At 29.0% G+C, this 16995-nt stretch overlaps 1 protein-coding gene across 1 annotated transcript in view; it reads left to right on the forward strand.

Moving 5' to 3' along the window:
• The window catches only part of unc79 (UNC-79 domain-containing protein), a 183383-nt gene that overhangs the window by 28921 nt on the left and 137467 nt on the right, over positions 1–16995 (forward strand). The window contains exons 6-11 of the mRNA XM_075372061.1: positions 2332–2517; positions 6427–6659; positions 7685–7899; positions 10327–10592; positions 10683–10824; positions 13178–13354. Coding sequence (XP_075228176.1) covers positions 2332–2517; positions 6427–6659; positions 7685–7899; positions 10327–10592; positions 10683–10824; positions 13178–13354 — 1219 coding nt within the window. The remainder of the gene's footprint in view (positions 1–2331; positions 2518–6426; positions 6660–7684; positions 7900–10326; positions 10593–10682; positions 10825–13177; positions 13355–16995) is intronic.

The raw sequence follows: 16995 nt of genomic DNA on the forward strand, positions 1-16995 counted from the left end.
GATTCTTGTATTATTTCACAATGCATATTGAAATTGAGTATATGGCAAAATTCAATAGAATTGCATGTGGAGTTGCAATAAAATTTTATGTTAGATGCATTGTAATATCAAATTTTAATTCAATTAATATTATTTTACATAACTACTGTTCATAATGTAAAAAAACTATGAAATTTCACAGTTTACTTTACCAGCATTCAAAATGTAGAGGCTAGGTAACTAATTAGTATTTAATTTTGTTTTATTCCTATGTCAACCAGTTTTGAATACTTTATTTTGATATTAATGAATATTATTAAAATGGAGCAAGCCAGAATAGGTTTTTAAAATATATCACTAATTTAGATGAAAATAGAATAAATGAAATAAAAACTACTCACTTTGAAAATATTAACACTTATATTTCATTTTTATCATGTTGTTCTACAAGAATAAAGTTATTACATTATAAATAAAATGTGGCAGCATGACGCTATTACCTTTGCTAACCATTGTATTTTGATCCAATTGAAAAAACAAAACATTCATTCTACAAATTTAGAGAGAATTATACAAAATGATGAAATTCAACTGATTAACAGAATTTTAGGAAATAATCATTCATAATTGAGATTTAGATTGATATCACTAATAGCCAACTGACTTTTAGGTTTCAAGAGACCCAGTATTCAATTTCTTTGCTTTTTGAAATAAAAAAAAACCCCTGTACTCCATCAATCTAAAAGTGAGAGTGAGTTATCATTTTTAATATTCTTTTTAATGTTCTTTAATTTTCAGATTCTTGAAGTGAAGTATTTTTTAAACTAGATCAAATTTACTTTGCGTCCTCATTATTTTTTGTTGTTTTTTTTTTTTTTGTAACACTTTTTCTTGCTGGTGTAGTCTCATATCTCTTCCTGTTTTTTAATTGAAGTTCATTTCTTCGATTATCCAAATTTTGTGGTATTCTGGTGAGCCCTTGCTTTTAGATTGTTACTTAAGAATATATGCTATGTAATGACACCCGGATGCATATGTCCCAACCTGTTTGTTTATGATAATTTAAAAAATGAACTGTTCTGTAATTCTGATCTTAACCATATCATTAACCTCAAAATGTATTATATTATTTCATGAAAGGAAAAATGTTACATCATTTGTAAAATGTCAAGATCAAAATGTGGAGTATATCCAGATGGACATAAGTCATCGTCAGTCTTGGCACTTTGCTTTCCTGCAAGAGAATATGCAATACGAGCATGGAGATATTCTGTTTACAACCAATCTTCTTGAAAACGCCTTATAATGGAATGAAATTATAAAATCCAAATATAGTATTATAGTTAGAATGCAAACAATAATACCAAAAAGAAACTTCCAAGCAGAAACCAAACATTATAGTGCTTAGATAATATTGAATTATTTAAATAGACTTTCCAAGCAAAGAAACAGTATGATGAAGTGGAAGTATACCAATGTTGAGAGCTGTGACTGAAGAGAAATAACAAACTCCTGAGCATCTGCTCCATTGTTGAGATATAGAATATGCTTGCATGCAGGAAGACTTAGTTTTAGTAGTCAATTTAGGATATTAAAACTACTTAATTTTGGAAGTGAAGGATATGATTAGTTTCTTCCAGACCCATTAGTAAGTTAGTAGTACTTTTTTTACATGGAAGTTTTTTAAATCAGTTCTTTTGTATTGACATATATTTTTGCCGTAACAAATATGTTTAATTTCTCTTCAGTGCATACATCTTCAAGTGGAAAGTGTATTTTACACTGAATAACATGATAATTAAAATACATAATTTGCTCTTATAAACTAGCAACAAGATTTTATCATTTTATTCCACCTATAGACATCAAAGCAGTTTGCTTAAAGTGTTATTTGTTAACAAAACATTAAATGATTTTAAGGAAATGCATGTACACATGGTTACATTATTTAAGCCATGCTTTCTTGGTTTAGTATGGCAAATAAAATGTAAAAAATACCTTCTTATGGTATCCAACTAAGAAAATTAAAAAATTATTTAATTTTTTTTTTTAATTTCAATACACCAAAGTTTAAACCTTTTGCATGGGATTATAAAATATAAATTCTTGTATTCTGTGTAAAATATCATGCCTGTCCAGGATTCAAACCTATAGAGATTGGCAAATTTAACAGATACAGGTATTTATTGAATAATTGTTATATGAAATAAGATAACTGTACGCAGTTAATAATATTGTAGCTGGTAATATTTTTTTGTAGGAATTTTCATTTTCATATTTGTTCATTACTTTGATATCATTACTTAGTCATGATCGTTTTTTTTTTTGTTTTTTTTTACTATTTTATTTCAGCACATCATTGTCAACTCCTGGAGTGTTTAATGATGATGAAATTTAATTTAGTTAAAGATCTTCTTTGTGTGATCGCTTATGGTACTACAGGAGCTAGATCGTCTGCTGCTAAACTTCTTTTCTATTATTGGCCAACTTTTAATTCAAGTCTTTTTGAACGTAAAGGAGTTCCACCAAAATTCACTAGTAAGTTTAATGTATTATGGAAGATTTTACTTTTTTACAAGTAATTTTTTAATAATAATGTAGGAGCAACAATGCAACCTACATAAAAGAATTCTTCAATAGATTTTGATTATTGGTCATGATTGAATTATAGTTTATTAAAGTAAAAGCGGATTACTTCTATGCAGTAGTTAGTTCTGATCAACTAAAAGAGATTTTTTAAATGTTTGCTGTACTCTACAAACAGTATAGTAAAATAATATATGTATTGCCAATGCTTGCTTTCAAGTTGTGTGTTGTCATTTAGTCCATACAGTAGTTATACATTTCACTGTGAAATTATTAGCCTTCTAGAACCAATTTAGTTGATTATATAAGGTATTTCCACTGAATTATTGCAACATATACTTATTGAAGTACAGTGAATCCTCCAAATTCAGCTAGTACTATTAAGGCTAGAAAATACATATTTTGTCTGTAGTTTAGTGTGGGCTGAAAAAAATACTTTATTAACAGTACTGACTAATGAAAAACTTTCATCAATATCATTTTAATCTTTACCCTATATTCTCACATAAATAAATATGACTATTGTGAAAAGCAATAGATTTACAACAACATTTATATAAGTGCAGTACAATAAATATTTGCTTGCAAATTTTGAATATGAATGTTAATTCTAACCTGATTACTTCATAATGATTATGGAATCGTATAAATAATAGTATGTTCACTCTGTGTGTATTATTCAGTCATTCATTTAGTTCACTTTAACACAATAATATTTAAAAACAAAAGAATAAAAACTGTATTATACACAATGAACAAGTTAAGTTTTATTTAGAAACAATATTTCAGTGACTTGAGAATTATAAAACTTTTTTTTTTTTTTATAATTTTCCTTAGTTGATTGATCTACAATGATAGAAGTTTCATTGTATTTTTATTTATTAATTTTTTATTTGTCAAAACATGATGGAAATAATGCTTCCAGAACATGTTTCTCAAAACATTATAATTATCTTTTGAGAAATATTGAGTTATTGCTTCATCAGTAGTATATTATTATTTTTTAGTATTAAAGATCAATGAACATTTTTCATAGAAATCTTTATTCAAACAAATAGGAAGGCTTTTTTTATTTTCATCATCGGATTGTGCATCTAAGTAAACAAGAGATAGGCATGAGCCAGGTCTGCACATCGTGCAATTGTGCCACCTCCCACCACAACTTCTGCCATTGCCGGCTCCATTGCATCAGTCTAAGCCTAGCTACGGGCAATTGAACATGGCCGCTACGATCGATACTCCTGCAAAGTGTGAGTTGTATAGTGTGATACATTTTCTGCAAGCAGAAGGATGTAACATGCTGAAATCCATCGCAGAATGAGCCTAGTGTGTGGTAAAAACTTTAAGTAATGGTAATGTGCAGGAATGGTGTAAGGAATTTAAAGAAGAGCGAACAGACATCAATGACTAAGGTGGACAAGGACGCAAGTCGCTACCGTACGCCTGGTTCAGCGTGTTGATGATTTTGTCTGCGACAAACGAAGATTTACAGTAAGTGAACTTTCTGCAGAAATTTCAAGGTCTTTTCTCTGTCACAATTGTGACTAAAGACCTAGTATACTGGAATCTGTATGCACGTTAAGTCCCAAAAATGTTGAGTGACAATCACAAAACAGCAAATTGTGTCAGTCTTGATGTTTCTTACGATTTACTATAATGAGGGGGAAGGGTTTTTGAAGTCTGTTGTTATTGTTGATTATACTTGAATCCAGAATGACAATACAAAAACCAAAGAACAGTTTAAGGAATGGATACACACTTTTCCAATTAAGCCAAAAACAGACTCTGAGCAACAGGAAAACAATGACTACAGTTTTTTGGGACCATAAAGGTGTTCTGCTGGTGGACTTTTGGAGCAGAGGTCAACACTAACAAAGAAAGTTCATCATGAATCTTTACTTGTTGCCTCAGCAGAGCAATCCAGAACAAATGAAGAGGCATGCTGTCGTCCAGCATGGTTTTGATTCATGACTGTGCACAACCGTACAGTGCCAACGAGACACAAGACCTCAAACAAATCAAATGGGAAGTTTTTGACTATTCACCATATAGAACAGACCTAGCACCTAGCGACTTTCACCTCTTTCTTGAATTGAAGGCATGATTGGGCAGACAACACCTCACCACCAATAAAGAACTTCAGGAAGATGTCAAGACATTTTACCTCACTGACAGCAAACATCTTTGAAGAGGGCATCAGAAATCTGGTGTCATGGTACGAGAAATGCCTCAACCATTTTGGCAATCATATAGATAAATAAGTTAGATACTACTCAACTTTTAGTAATAAAATCATTTTGTTATGTTAATGTGATTTTTTTTTTATAACCTATCTAAGGTTGAAAAAAAACAGCCTTCATATTAATCAAATTTTTTTTATTCACAATCACTTAACCCATTGGTATCAGTGACTGAACGTAAGACAGTACCTGTTGTCAACTATTTCAATTAGGCAGCACATAATAGCTGTACTACCCAAATATCAGATACTACAAATAGGATTTGAAAAATGACTAAAGTTTGCCAGAATGATTTTTTTTTAAATGGGAAATTGGTACAACTAGTGTTCAATGAAATAACAAAGAAATGTAATAATAGCATAAATTCTTGGAATTTATTAGTGAATTTTATTGTGAAAATGGAAAGGGTAGAAAATGGTTTAAAATTTTAACAGCATATAAGATGGCCTGCACAATAAGATATAGAAAGAGTCACTACAATCTGTCATTAATGATGATTTCTTGCTGTAAGGCATAATAATAATAATTGCTGATTCTATAATGAGATCATAAAGAAATTCCAACTGTGGTCCAAAACAAAAAGTAAGGCATGGTCAGTTTTGGAGTTTTATTGCTTTACAATAATACTCAGCCACATGTACTGGTCATGTCAAACCAACAGGCTGCTGCTCATCAGATCCATCATTTAAATTCATCTTCCTACAGCCCAGACTTGACACTGAATTCTTTTCACTCATTTCTTCATTTAAAGCTTTTTCTTGCTAGTCAACTCTGACAAAAAAGACAGTGTTAAAAAAGCTGTGCAACAATTACTATCTTTATACATGATATTGTTTAAAGAAGGATGTTCAAAAATTGATTTATACCATAACATTTCTCTTAGTATGACAGAAAATTATATTAAAATTTGTTTAATGTGTGGCCTTTCTTATAATAATTAAAATAATAAAATTGTTTAAGATAGATTGTATTGTAATTTTTTAATAGCTAATGGGGGTACTTTTCAAAGATGCCTTGCTCCTTGTTTGATCACTTTATCAAAATTTATCAATAACTCATAGAAAAAATTTTTATACATTCATGCACATATAATACATTAATGAATGAAAAAACGAAATGTCATTAAAAAACTATTAACATGGTGGTCCTTTGATATCTGATGGCCGTACTGACACATTACAGAATTAACTTCTGCTGCAACCTTTGTGAGGCAGAATATAAAAATATTTAACATGTTTTACGTAACAAAATAGAAAGGAACTTGTTGGTTTGAAATCAAAGGCAGAGTTGTTGGGTGATCATTTTTTTAAATACTATTTTATATGAAAATATGGCAGCCTAATGTACTGTACTTTTCATAACAGATGCAGTAATATAAGGGTAAGTAACACTTACCCTTCAAAATTATTTGTCCAGCTTTGTTTTTCTTTTTCAAAAATATACTTTTCTCCTTTTGAAACTTATCTTTTAGTGGAGTAAAAAAGAATATATTTTTAGAAGAGGTTGCTGTAACTTTAATTATGTCTCTTAAATGATTTTACTTTCATTTTTACCTCTTTTAAAGGTCAGGTATTAACAGATCTGTTAATTTTAATTCACTGCAATATTTTCTATTTTCTAGCCGATTGGACACCATTTACATGTCAGCGTGAAATGTGCACAAGTGGTGGTAGTGCAGAAGCAGCTAAAGTATGTTATGATCATTGTATCTCAATCACATACGCATCCGAAAGCCCGCCACCTCTTTACCTTTGCATTGAATGTGCAAATGAAATTCATCGTGATCATCCAAACCAAGCATTCCACGATATATTGCATCCAATGCAACAAGCATCTGTTTCCTGCGAAAATAAGGTAATGCTCAAAATTATAATTCAGTAAACTATTTTCTTTTTTTATATACTTAAAAAAAAAAAACAATGTGAGAAGCTTATTCTTTCCATTAATACTTAAGTACCATTTTTTTTTTTAATTTTTAAAAATACATAACGATACAATTTATATTTTTTTAGAATATTTGGGTTCTTTAAAACTATTCTCTTTATAATATCTTTAATAGTTTTCCCCTTTTTAAGGTAGTGTATGTAATTCATTGTTCCACAACAAAAGTGGGAGATGAGGGAATTAGTTGAGGTTTTCAAAAAAACATTGCAAATTGTGTATCTAACGTAGTTAGATGTCATAACTAGATGTTTATAGGCAACCTGATAAAGAGATATAAGTGGCTAAAAAATTGACATAATTATTTACATAATTTTCACTTGATCAACCATTTTTATTTTACTCTCAGGAATAAGAAGAATTATATACAAGTTAATTAGAGAAAGTGATGAGTGAAGCAGTTAGCAGAGATATATTATGCTGTCAGAGATGCTGTTCCATTCTTTGTTATGGCTGTGATGGATTCAAAGCATTGGCAGTGTAAGAGCCAGTAGATCATGTTGTGTTCTGTAAGATTAATGATGTTTGGTTATGTGGTTAGACCCTGTAGTGAACAGAGTGGTGGATGAAAGTTCACTTGTAGGCCTAAATATTGTGCATTTTGATGGGCAGAAAGTGCTAATGTGCAACAGTGTAGTTACTTATTGAAGAACATATTGGGAAACCACTTCACCCCTCATTTTCTCTAGTTAAAGTTTTATATAGAATGCTTGTTATTCTTGAGAATAAAATAAAAATTATTGACCTAATAGAGTTAAGCATCAACCTGCAGTTTTTTGATTATACAAAGGCATTGAATGATAAATTATATGTATAATTATATATATATATATATATATACATATACATATATACATATATATATATATATATATTTATACATGCTAATAAACAAATTAATTATAGTGAACATAATCTACATTATTGTTGTATTACAGAATTGCAGATCTTCAGATAAAAGTGTTATATCAATATGTTTTACTATGGAATGTGCAAGTTATAACAGTAATCATCCTATACGTTATTGTCAACAGTGTCACAGTTTAAGACATAATAATAAAAGAGGTGGTGATCATATTGTTCACAAATGTTTACCTAAGGCATGGGAAATGGATGGTGAAATGCATAATTTTCTTGTTGAAGCTATTATAAGGTACCTACATATGTATTATAATTCAATATATTGATCAAACGTGGGAAAAGGGACCTTATCTTCATCTTATTCAAATTTGAGTTATTAATATTCCTGGAAAGAATACAAAATTCTGAACAAATTGATATAAAATTTGTTGAGGAATTCCAAAAACTGTTACAGTAACTGTCAATTGAATTTGCAATTACAAAAAAGTGCGTTTTGAAAAAAGCTCATTAAAGTCTTGCAGTATTTAGAGAAACATAAAAAGATTACTCACCATCAGGAACATAAGCAACAGCAATTATCTGAATAAAAGGTTTTTGCTGATTTCACATATGTTATCAAAATTTACTTGTGGTTCATACATTTGAAGTTGCAAAAAGATAACTGTAGGCATGTTACAACAAAAACTGTATGCAAATGTAATAAGTAATAGTAACAGTCTTTAATTAGAAATTGAATTTATGTTAAATTAATATTTACAACATGAGTACTAACACATTAAACAATTGATTTTTAGAAAAAGATTATTATTAAAAATTATTTTGTTTTGGGTTGTTGGTGCTTTTGAGGTGGGGATGCAGAAGTGAATGAAGTGCTGAATCTCAGCAGTTGCTATTGATGGTTCTGTGGTTTCAACAAGAGGTGGAGACCCAGGATCAGGCATAAAATATCTCTTCAGTCTTCATCACAGTATCAAAAAATGTTATCAGAAAGATATATTTTTTCTTTTATGAGATAATTCTGTTGAGGGAACAGCTCCAGGGAAATCCACTTGAGGCTCAGTCTCAGTTGTTATGGTGTCTTTTATAGGAGGAGATTCTATTAATTTCTATGTAGAAACCACTCCTTTGTTTTCATATGAAAAACAGAAATGGCCAAACTGTGTGATATTTTTTATAATTTTCTACTTTTATTTTCTAAAATTTGTAAGGCAGTCATAAACTCTTAACAAAAATATCTCCACTTTCATTCCTGTGATTACAGGTTGGTTTAAACCAGTGATTGAATAGAATTTGATACAATTTCTGCTAGTTGTGCCAGTGAACTAGCTTTTCCTTTATGACCTTATCCTTACCTATGTAAATCACATGAGAGAAGTTAAGATGATCCCTTCTGCATCTGGTGTAAGAGTTCACAAAAATAACTTTTTACACTCTCTAACATTGTAATACATGAAATAAATGAGATTATAGTTGTTTAGAATGAATTGTAGGGAGTAGATTCTCTTATAAACTAAGAACCACATTTTTTTGACCTAAATCACTAAACACAATTGTACTGAGAATTCTGCCTGCTAAAGACAAGCTCCTTTTTCCTACATTTGGTCACATATTGTGAAGGTAAAAACTAACATTTTTTTGTGATTTAGGTCATTTTGACCATGACAATTTTTTTCTATACAAAATGCACATTTTGACACAAGGTAGATTTAGATAAGGTATACAATATAGATTATTAAAAAATAATGTTTGTAAGTTTTATAAGAACATAAGTTGGTATATTTAAATTGGTAAAACAGTAATAATAGCTTTTTTAAATAAAATTTCTAATGTAAATAGTTTTATAGCCTTTAGTTTTATATTTTATAGTCTTTGGTTTAGTATAGTGAAGAAACAATGAAATTTATTAAACAATGTGGGCAGTGTTCCTTAGTATTTTATGTTAAATTCATTATCATTTTCATTTTAATATATAGTTTTATTGAGAGTATGGTTATGAAAAAAATATATATATATTACAGGATGAATAAAAAGCTCATCCAAGTGTGTTGCTAAAATCTATATAAGAAAAAATTCCTATAAATGTATGTTAAAATGCCTTTTTACCTACCTTTTTGCTGTTATTTTTTAAATGGAATTTTGTATCTTATTATATATTGAGTTATTTTAATAAAATTTGGCATAACTAATATACTCTACAAAATATAAAAAGAAATTTTATACTCGTGTAAATCAAAATGTCAGATATTTTTACTTTTCACTCCATTACAGCTCAAGAACTATTAACTAGTGTTTGGAAGTAGCTAAGCAATTTCAAATTTGACTTTAAACACCCAAGTATTAATTTAACTTTTGATTTATAAATTCAACCGATTTGAATATTGCTATCATGTAAAAGAGATAAAAATTGAACAAAATTATTTTTTAATTTGAGCATAAACTCATGTTAACATTTTCAAATTATATTTTATTAAAATCTTAGGCACCAAGGAATCAAAATCACTCTGTTCATCATAGAACTCTGTTTTCATAATCATTACCTAGAGGGATAATTTTAAGTTATTTATTTGCATCTATGCTCTTATACCAACTTATTAATTAGCTTAATAATGTTAATCTATTATATTTACCTTTTGCAGTCATTGGAGAAGTATATTTTCTTATGGTTGAACTTTTATTGCTAATAAAGAACTAACTGATGTTTATTTGTTTTAAATTTTAGTTTACTAAAAGAAGCTCGTCCAACAACTCCAGACCTACCAAAAGACCTGAATGATATACAAGCGAAAGCAGCATTATTGAATGCATTAAATATAAATCACAGTATCCCAAATATTTCTGTAGAAGAGCGACAGTTAATGGGGAGATTTGGTGTTTGGTTACTTGTTGGTTTATGTACACCCAATCCAAAGACACCACCTGAGATTTTTGGCCGACTGCTATCAATGCTTTTCCACTGGTTTCATGTTACTGCTTACACATTTGATGGTCAGTAGCCATTTTACGTACATTTTGTTAAATAAAAATAAAATTTAACAGGTGACAATTATTCATTATATTTTTTAATGCTACTTACAGATCAAGCCGAATGTACACTAGAAAGATTAAAAACGGATTATGTTTGTGGATGGTTATCAGAAGTACTCAAGGCACATTTTAATATATTTGTTTCATGTTTACTACCACATCCTGCTGAGTACGCTCGTGTTGGTGGTCATTGGTAAGTTATTTGCACATTTATCATATTCAAATGATAAATAAAATAATATTATGATATATTAAAGTTGTTATTAATATTATTTTTTCCCTTACAGTAATTTACAATAGAAAATAATTTTTATTTGCGTATTGTTTCAGGATTTTTTTATGCCATGATTGTTATAATTTATAACTTATCAAATAAAAACCATTAAAATTTGAAAGAAAAAATATTATTTTGAAAAATAATATTATTTATTAAAAATATCAAATAAAATTCAAAACTATGGCCCAGCGATTCACTTATATATTTCCCAAATTTGAAACCAGAAAATTTAAAGTTTATGTGGGTGGTATGATTAATGTTAATTCTACTAAAAAGGTCTGAGATTTTTCATGGAAAGGCTTAGTTGTAAAATTTAGAGGTTATTTTCTGTCCCAGATAATTCAGTTTACATAGATATTGTTTGACTCTCAGTCTAGAAAGATCAACAATAAGATCTGGTGTGTATTTCTTAACTTTGTTTAGCATTGTCATACTTTTGGTAGTATGACACTGCCCATTATTAAATAGCATACAACTCAAATTTTTGAATTTTGCTATAAACACCACTTTCAGAAAAATTATCACTGCTTGAAAAAACTTACAGTGGAAAAGCAATTAAAAAGAATAACACAAGTATTACTGAAAAAGCCAAATTAGTAATCATGATGTTCATAGAGGATGCCAGTATTGATAAAGATGAAAATTCTGAATGTGTTTGAAGAGTTGTTGGAAATGATAGCAGAAGATTTATTAAATAAATACTGTCAGAAGCTGGAATAATATGAAGTGGTTATAGAATTTCCCATAATAATAGGAAAACAAATTCTTCAAAAATGATGTTAACATACTGTTAAGAAATATCTTGCATGATGACAGTGTAACATCTTTGATGCATCCATTATTCATTGCAGTTTGTCACCAGCTTTTTTTACTTGGTTTCTAAAAGTGAATTCCAGGAAATTTTTTCAAAACTTTATTGTTATTGGCAAAAATAACTTGATGCTGATAGAAATATATTATACGTCACAGTTTATTTAATTAGTTTTTGTAAAATTTTCCAGGAACCTTTTGAGGCTTTATATTTGATTAATAAAGAAAATGATACAAGGAACATATACAAACATTATAGATGACAATAGAATCAGATCATATCAACATAAATGTGCATCCACCTATTTTCAGTAGTATCATCTCATAAATATAGTACACCCACATTAATTACAACCTGTAAATTTTACGTATAACATGTAAAATCCAATATCTCAATGCATTTGAGTAGTATAAAATTTACAAATACACAGACATTAATAAAAATAACATTGATCAAATAGTATAATTCAATTACTGAAGGGGTTTCCTAAGATTGTACTTCTGGCAACATTGCTATTTAATTCTTCACTGAAGAAGGAACTAGTAATTAAATACAAAAGGTGTTAAAAGTAGAAGTTCCATTAATATAAAAGTGAGTTGTTTTAAATAAATTTATCAATAGCAGAATACATAAGCTTTAGTAAACTCATAAAAACTAATTTATAAAGTAATCTATACATTCGTGAGATTTTCAATAGTAACTATAATAAAAATAATTTTGATTAGAACAGTAAGAAAAATATTATATTTAAAAATTTTTATAATTATTAAATGATAAATCTTCTAATAATTTATAAACCAATACTCTCAGTATGTGCAATTGTTTTTTCTTTGTTAGATGTTATTATTAATTTCTGCACTAAATTTCTAAGCTTAGTAAAAATATATCTAAACATTGGTAATTATTAATAATATAATATTTATAATTAAAAAACAAGAGATGTTCGTAATTAGGTGTAGGTGTACGTAATATAATCTTGATGCTGATAATCAGAATTTCGAGTTGTTTGCTGTAAACTTACAGTGATTATGAAAAATCTAAAGTAGTATCATCAGTTTTCACAATTTGTCTTTTCACATACCATTTTTGTTGCACATATCAGAATTTTATCCAGAAAATATTCTAAAACTCTGTCTAATAATTTGTGTATTTACATTGAAAAAACTAATCTATAACTTATGTGTGTAATCAAATTCATCTCTAAATCCCCCAATATATTCATAATATTGAATAAATGATTTATTTATCCAGTGCCACTTTTTTAAAAATGTCTCAATGTTTCATTTCACATGGCTTCCATATTTGAATGAATATATAGATTTCAATCCCATATTGTTGGTAATATACATTCAATTTATTTTGATAATTTTTAGTGTTGTATTTTTAATTATGTTTCTTTATGGCTGTTACTGTATAATTTTTTTATTGTAAGTATATATATAAAATAATCTTTTTAAGGGATATGTTGGTATCAAGGACATCACACTTGAAAAATGGTTTGAATAGATTGTTTTGCTTAGTACCATATGAAGTCATCACTGCCGAAATTTGGGATTATGTTATGCCACATTGGCTTGAAGCGATTGTCAAAGATGTACCTGAAAAAGAACTTCCTGAACTAAAAATGTTACTCAGGTGATTATAATTTATTAGATTGTAATATTCATCTATATATCAACTTGATTCTGTTTTGTATGCATTTTTTTTTAGGTTTATATACATCTTGTATGCTTGGAAATGTGAATTAATGTCATGTTGTGTCACTTTTTGGATGAATTACTTTTTAACTGTGCATGTTGTCAGGGATTTTTTTTAATTGTATAAATATTGCATCTCTGTCTTTTATGTTTTTTAAACCTCAAGTATTTTATATATTTCATTAAACATTGTCTAGGTGGTTTATAGATGAAAAAATCAAGTGTTCAGTTGAGTTACTGTATTAGCTAAATATATTTTTGACAAGGAATACTCAAATTAAAGTTATAAAGAGATTTGACTTGTCTGTTTACAGTTCTTTAGGGCACAGAAGCACCAATTTTAGTATCATGTCATACTGTTTTTTAAGTTGGCTGCCATTTTGTTCAGTTAGAGAAAATTGTGTCCAGTCGCATATAAACAAGTTATACTTACCCTAATGTACAACCCCTTTTACTTCCCTAAACTCTACTAATTTTTCTACCAAAAAAAAATCCCTATTGACTGGACTATTCATACAGTGACATCTTCCAGATAAACAGTGTTGCAAACCTCTTCTTCAGATCAGTATAAAAATGGCTACATAACAGTACTTCATTAATAGCAAGTTTGCTTTATCACTATAATTCTTGTCTTAACTACAAATAAGTCTTCATTAAGTTTTTTTTGCTCAGCTCTTTGAAATGCTTTATTTGTTCTATCTGTTGCTCTCTTATTTGCATCCACAAACTTGTATTTCTTAAAATCCTGTTTTTTTTTGTTTTATTTCATTCCATATCTTTCACACTTCTTGCCTTCAGGCATTCCATTGGATTTTTCTTCCCCCAGTTGAACTCTCTTTTTTCCACCCAAACATTCAGTAACAGTTTTTTCATGGTAGACATTGAACCATGGTAACAAGAAACAACATCCCTGTTGTACTCCTCTACTCAGTCTATATTTCTCAAACATATCATTTCTAATTTGTACTCATACTTTCTGATTCATATGTAGATTCTTTATGCCTCTTCCTTCCTTCCAATCTATGCTGTTATTTTTAAGAATTTCCATAAGCTTGTTCAACTTCACTTGTGAACTTTCAAGATCTATTACTGTAGCACACCTCTTTACTTTTTTCTATAAATTTGCTCCTGTCTTGCTAGTGGAATCACCAATTATTTCTTAATTCAATTAGCTTCTTACAAAGTGACATCAAAATTTCACAATTTAGTACTCAAGGCATTACTTTTTTGGTTTGGGTTAATTGCTCAAAACCAGAAACTTTTCTTCACATTTGTTCATTACTATTTTCTTTTTCTTTCTGTAGGGTATACAGGAAATAATTTATATAATGAATTATCTGTATAATATAGTTTTTGAATTATCAAATGATAGGTAATCATTTTTATTATCTGTAAAGTAAGACATGTTTAAATGCAACACTCGATAAATCTTTATAATCCATAAAATAAGACTGTTGTTGTCAGTTATTCAAATTACATTTTATATTCAAACATTTCTTTTAATTGAGTTACAAAAAATTCCTTAACTGAATACAGCTCTACAGTAACCAGTTATATGCTCACTACACTTTTTAACTTACTGTCTGATGCTTAACAAACACTATTAAGCAGCTTTAAAAAAAAATCAGTGCTTTTGCAAAATGATTTATCATGACTACATTAAAGGTTTTGTAGACGCTACATCAAAGACCATGTTATTAGTAGTTACTATAATACAGTACTGATGTCACATGCATCAGATCTGAGGTATATTAAATTTGTCTGCTCTTCATAATTATCATATTTGGAAAAAAATGTACAAATTTATACTAGCTATCATTCTAAAGTCAACAGAAAGAAGCATACATGAATACATGGGATTCCTTTCAAAGATGAGTTCAAAACTTTTTGAAATACAGTGGCTGCCGGTTATTAGGATCATGTAAAAATTAATGATTTTGATCGTAATAAGCAGCAATTGTATTATCTGAAAATAGAATCTGCAATTGTTTGGTTGACAAATGGGATTAGGCTACATTCATGTAAGATCCACACTTTTTTAATTTTTATTTCAATATGAAACAATAACTACATATTAACTTAAATTAAAAAATACGGTACATAACTTAAAATAAAGGATTATATAGACTATTACAGTATGTACATATTAGTTTTTCGATTTAACAATGAGGCTAATTAACAATTAAATTATGGTTGGTATATTTTTTTAAATGTAAGAGTTTATTACATTTTTTTTTACTAATTTATGAGGTTTTAAAAAATTCATTTATTTTTGTATGTTTTATTTTAAAATAATTTCCAAGTTGTACAAATGTCTATATTCTTTTTCACCACCACCACATTCCCCCAAAGCTCTTCAGATAGTATTCGGATTCCCAGACCTTCCTTTTACTTAATGGTTCTCTGTCTAGCTCTTCCTCTTCATCATCATCATCATTGTCTTCATCTTGAAAATCTGTATCAACAGATTACACGATTTCTGCAATGGGTAAATCGTTGTCAATTTCTTCTCATGCACTGAGCTGTTCTTCTTCAATAGCTGCAGGCCTTTCAAGTTCGACAAATTGTTCCATTTCTTGTGGAACACTTTTTCCAGTTTCTTTTAAACAATTAACCAATTCTTTCAAAATCATACTCCAAGCTTTTGTTGTCATGTGCAAAACATCTAAAATCATGATCTTCTTTGCAATCTTGGTACACGTTCCTTCACCGCTCTCTATCATGTCAATAATCTTTTTCCTCAAATGAGATTGATAATATGTTTTGAAGATTTTAATAATTCCTTGGTCAAGCGGTTGTGTGATCGAGTGGTATTCAGTGGTAAGGACACAAGATTAATGTTGTCTAGAAAAAAATTTGGGTGTGCCATGCAGTTTTCAAAAACTAAAGCAATTTTTTTATTTGTCTTACAAAGCTGTGCAACCCATTCACACAAGTAACCTTTAAATATTGACCCAGTCATCCATGCATTTGATGAATCGTTCATGTATTTAACGGGCAGATGTTTTACAACTTTAAAACATCTAGATTTTTGCTTGTGCCGATCACTAATGGTGTCAGTTTATCTGATTCAATTATATTATAAGTAAGAGCTACTGTAATTATAGTTTTCATTTTTTTACTGACAGAAGCTGTTCATTTATTGAAAACCATGCACTGATTTGGCGTTGCTTGTAGTAAAGTTTCATCTTGTCTATGTTGTAGATGTTTTTTGGTGTGTACATTTTCAGTATAGATTTTCAGATTGTTCCTGCCCAGTCTTTAGAATTAACGTTAGTCTTGTTTTTTCTATGTAGTTTTTTATAGATTATTTCATCTGATATTTCCATCTAGTTAACCACCTCTCCATCGCAGTAAATTGCTCACCAATTTTTTGTACTAAATCATATGCTTTCTGCAACAGGATGCTATTAGTAGGGGCATTTATAGACCTGGTGTGTTTAAACCAAATCAGTAACTTCATTGACTGTATGACTTTTACCTCTGCACCTTCTTTTCCAGTCAGTAACAGCAAAGTTTTCAAACTTAATTCGATTTTTTAATATACCACTTAATGTTGATTGTGGAATTCCTAATTTG

Source organism: Lycorma delicatula, chromosome 7 (genome assembly GCF_047948215.1).
Source record: "Lycorma delicatula isolate Av1 chromosome 7, ASM4794821v1, whole genome shotgun sequence".
Taxonomy (NCBI): domain Eukaryota; kingdom Metazoa; phylum Arthropoda; class Insecta; order Hemiptera; family Fulgoridae; genus Lycorma; species Lycorma delicatula.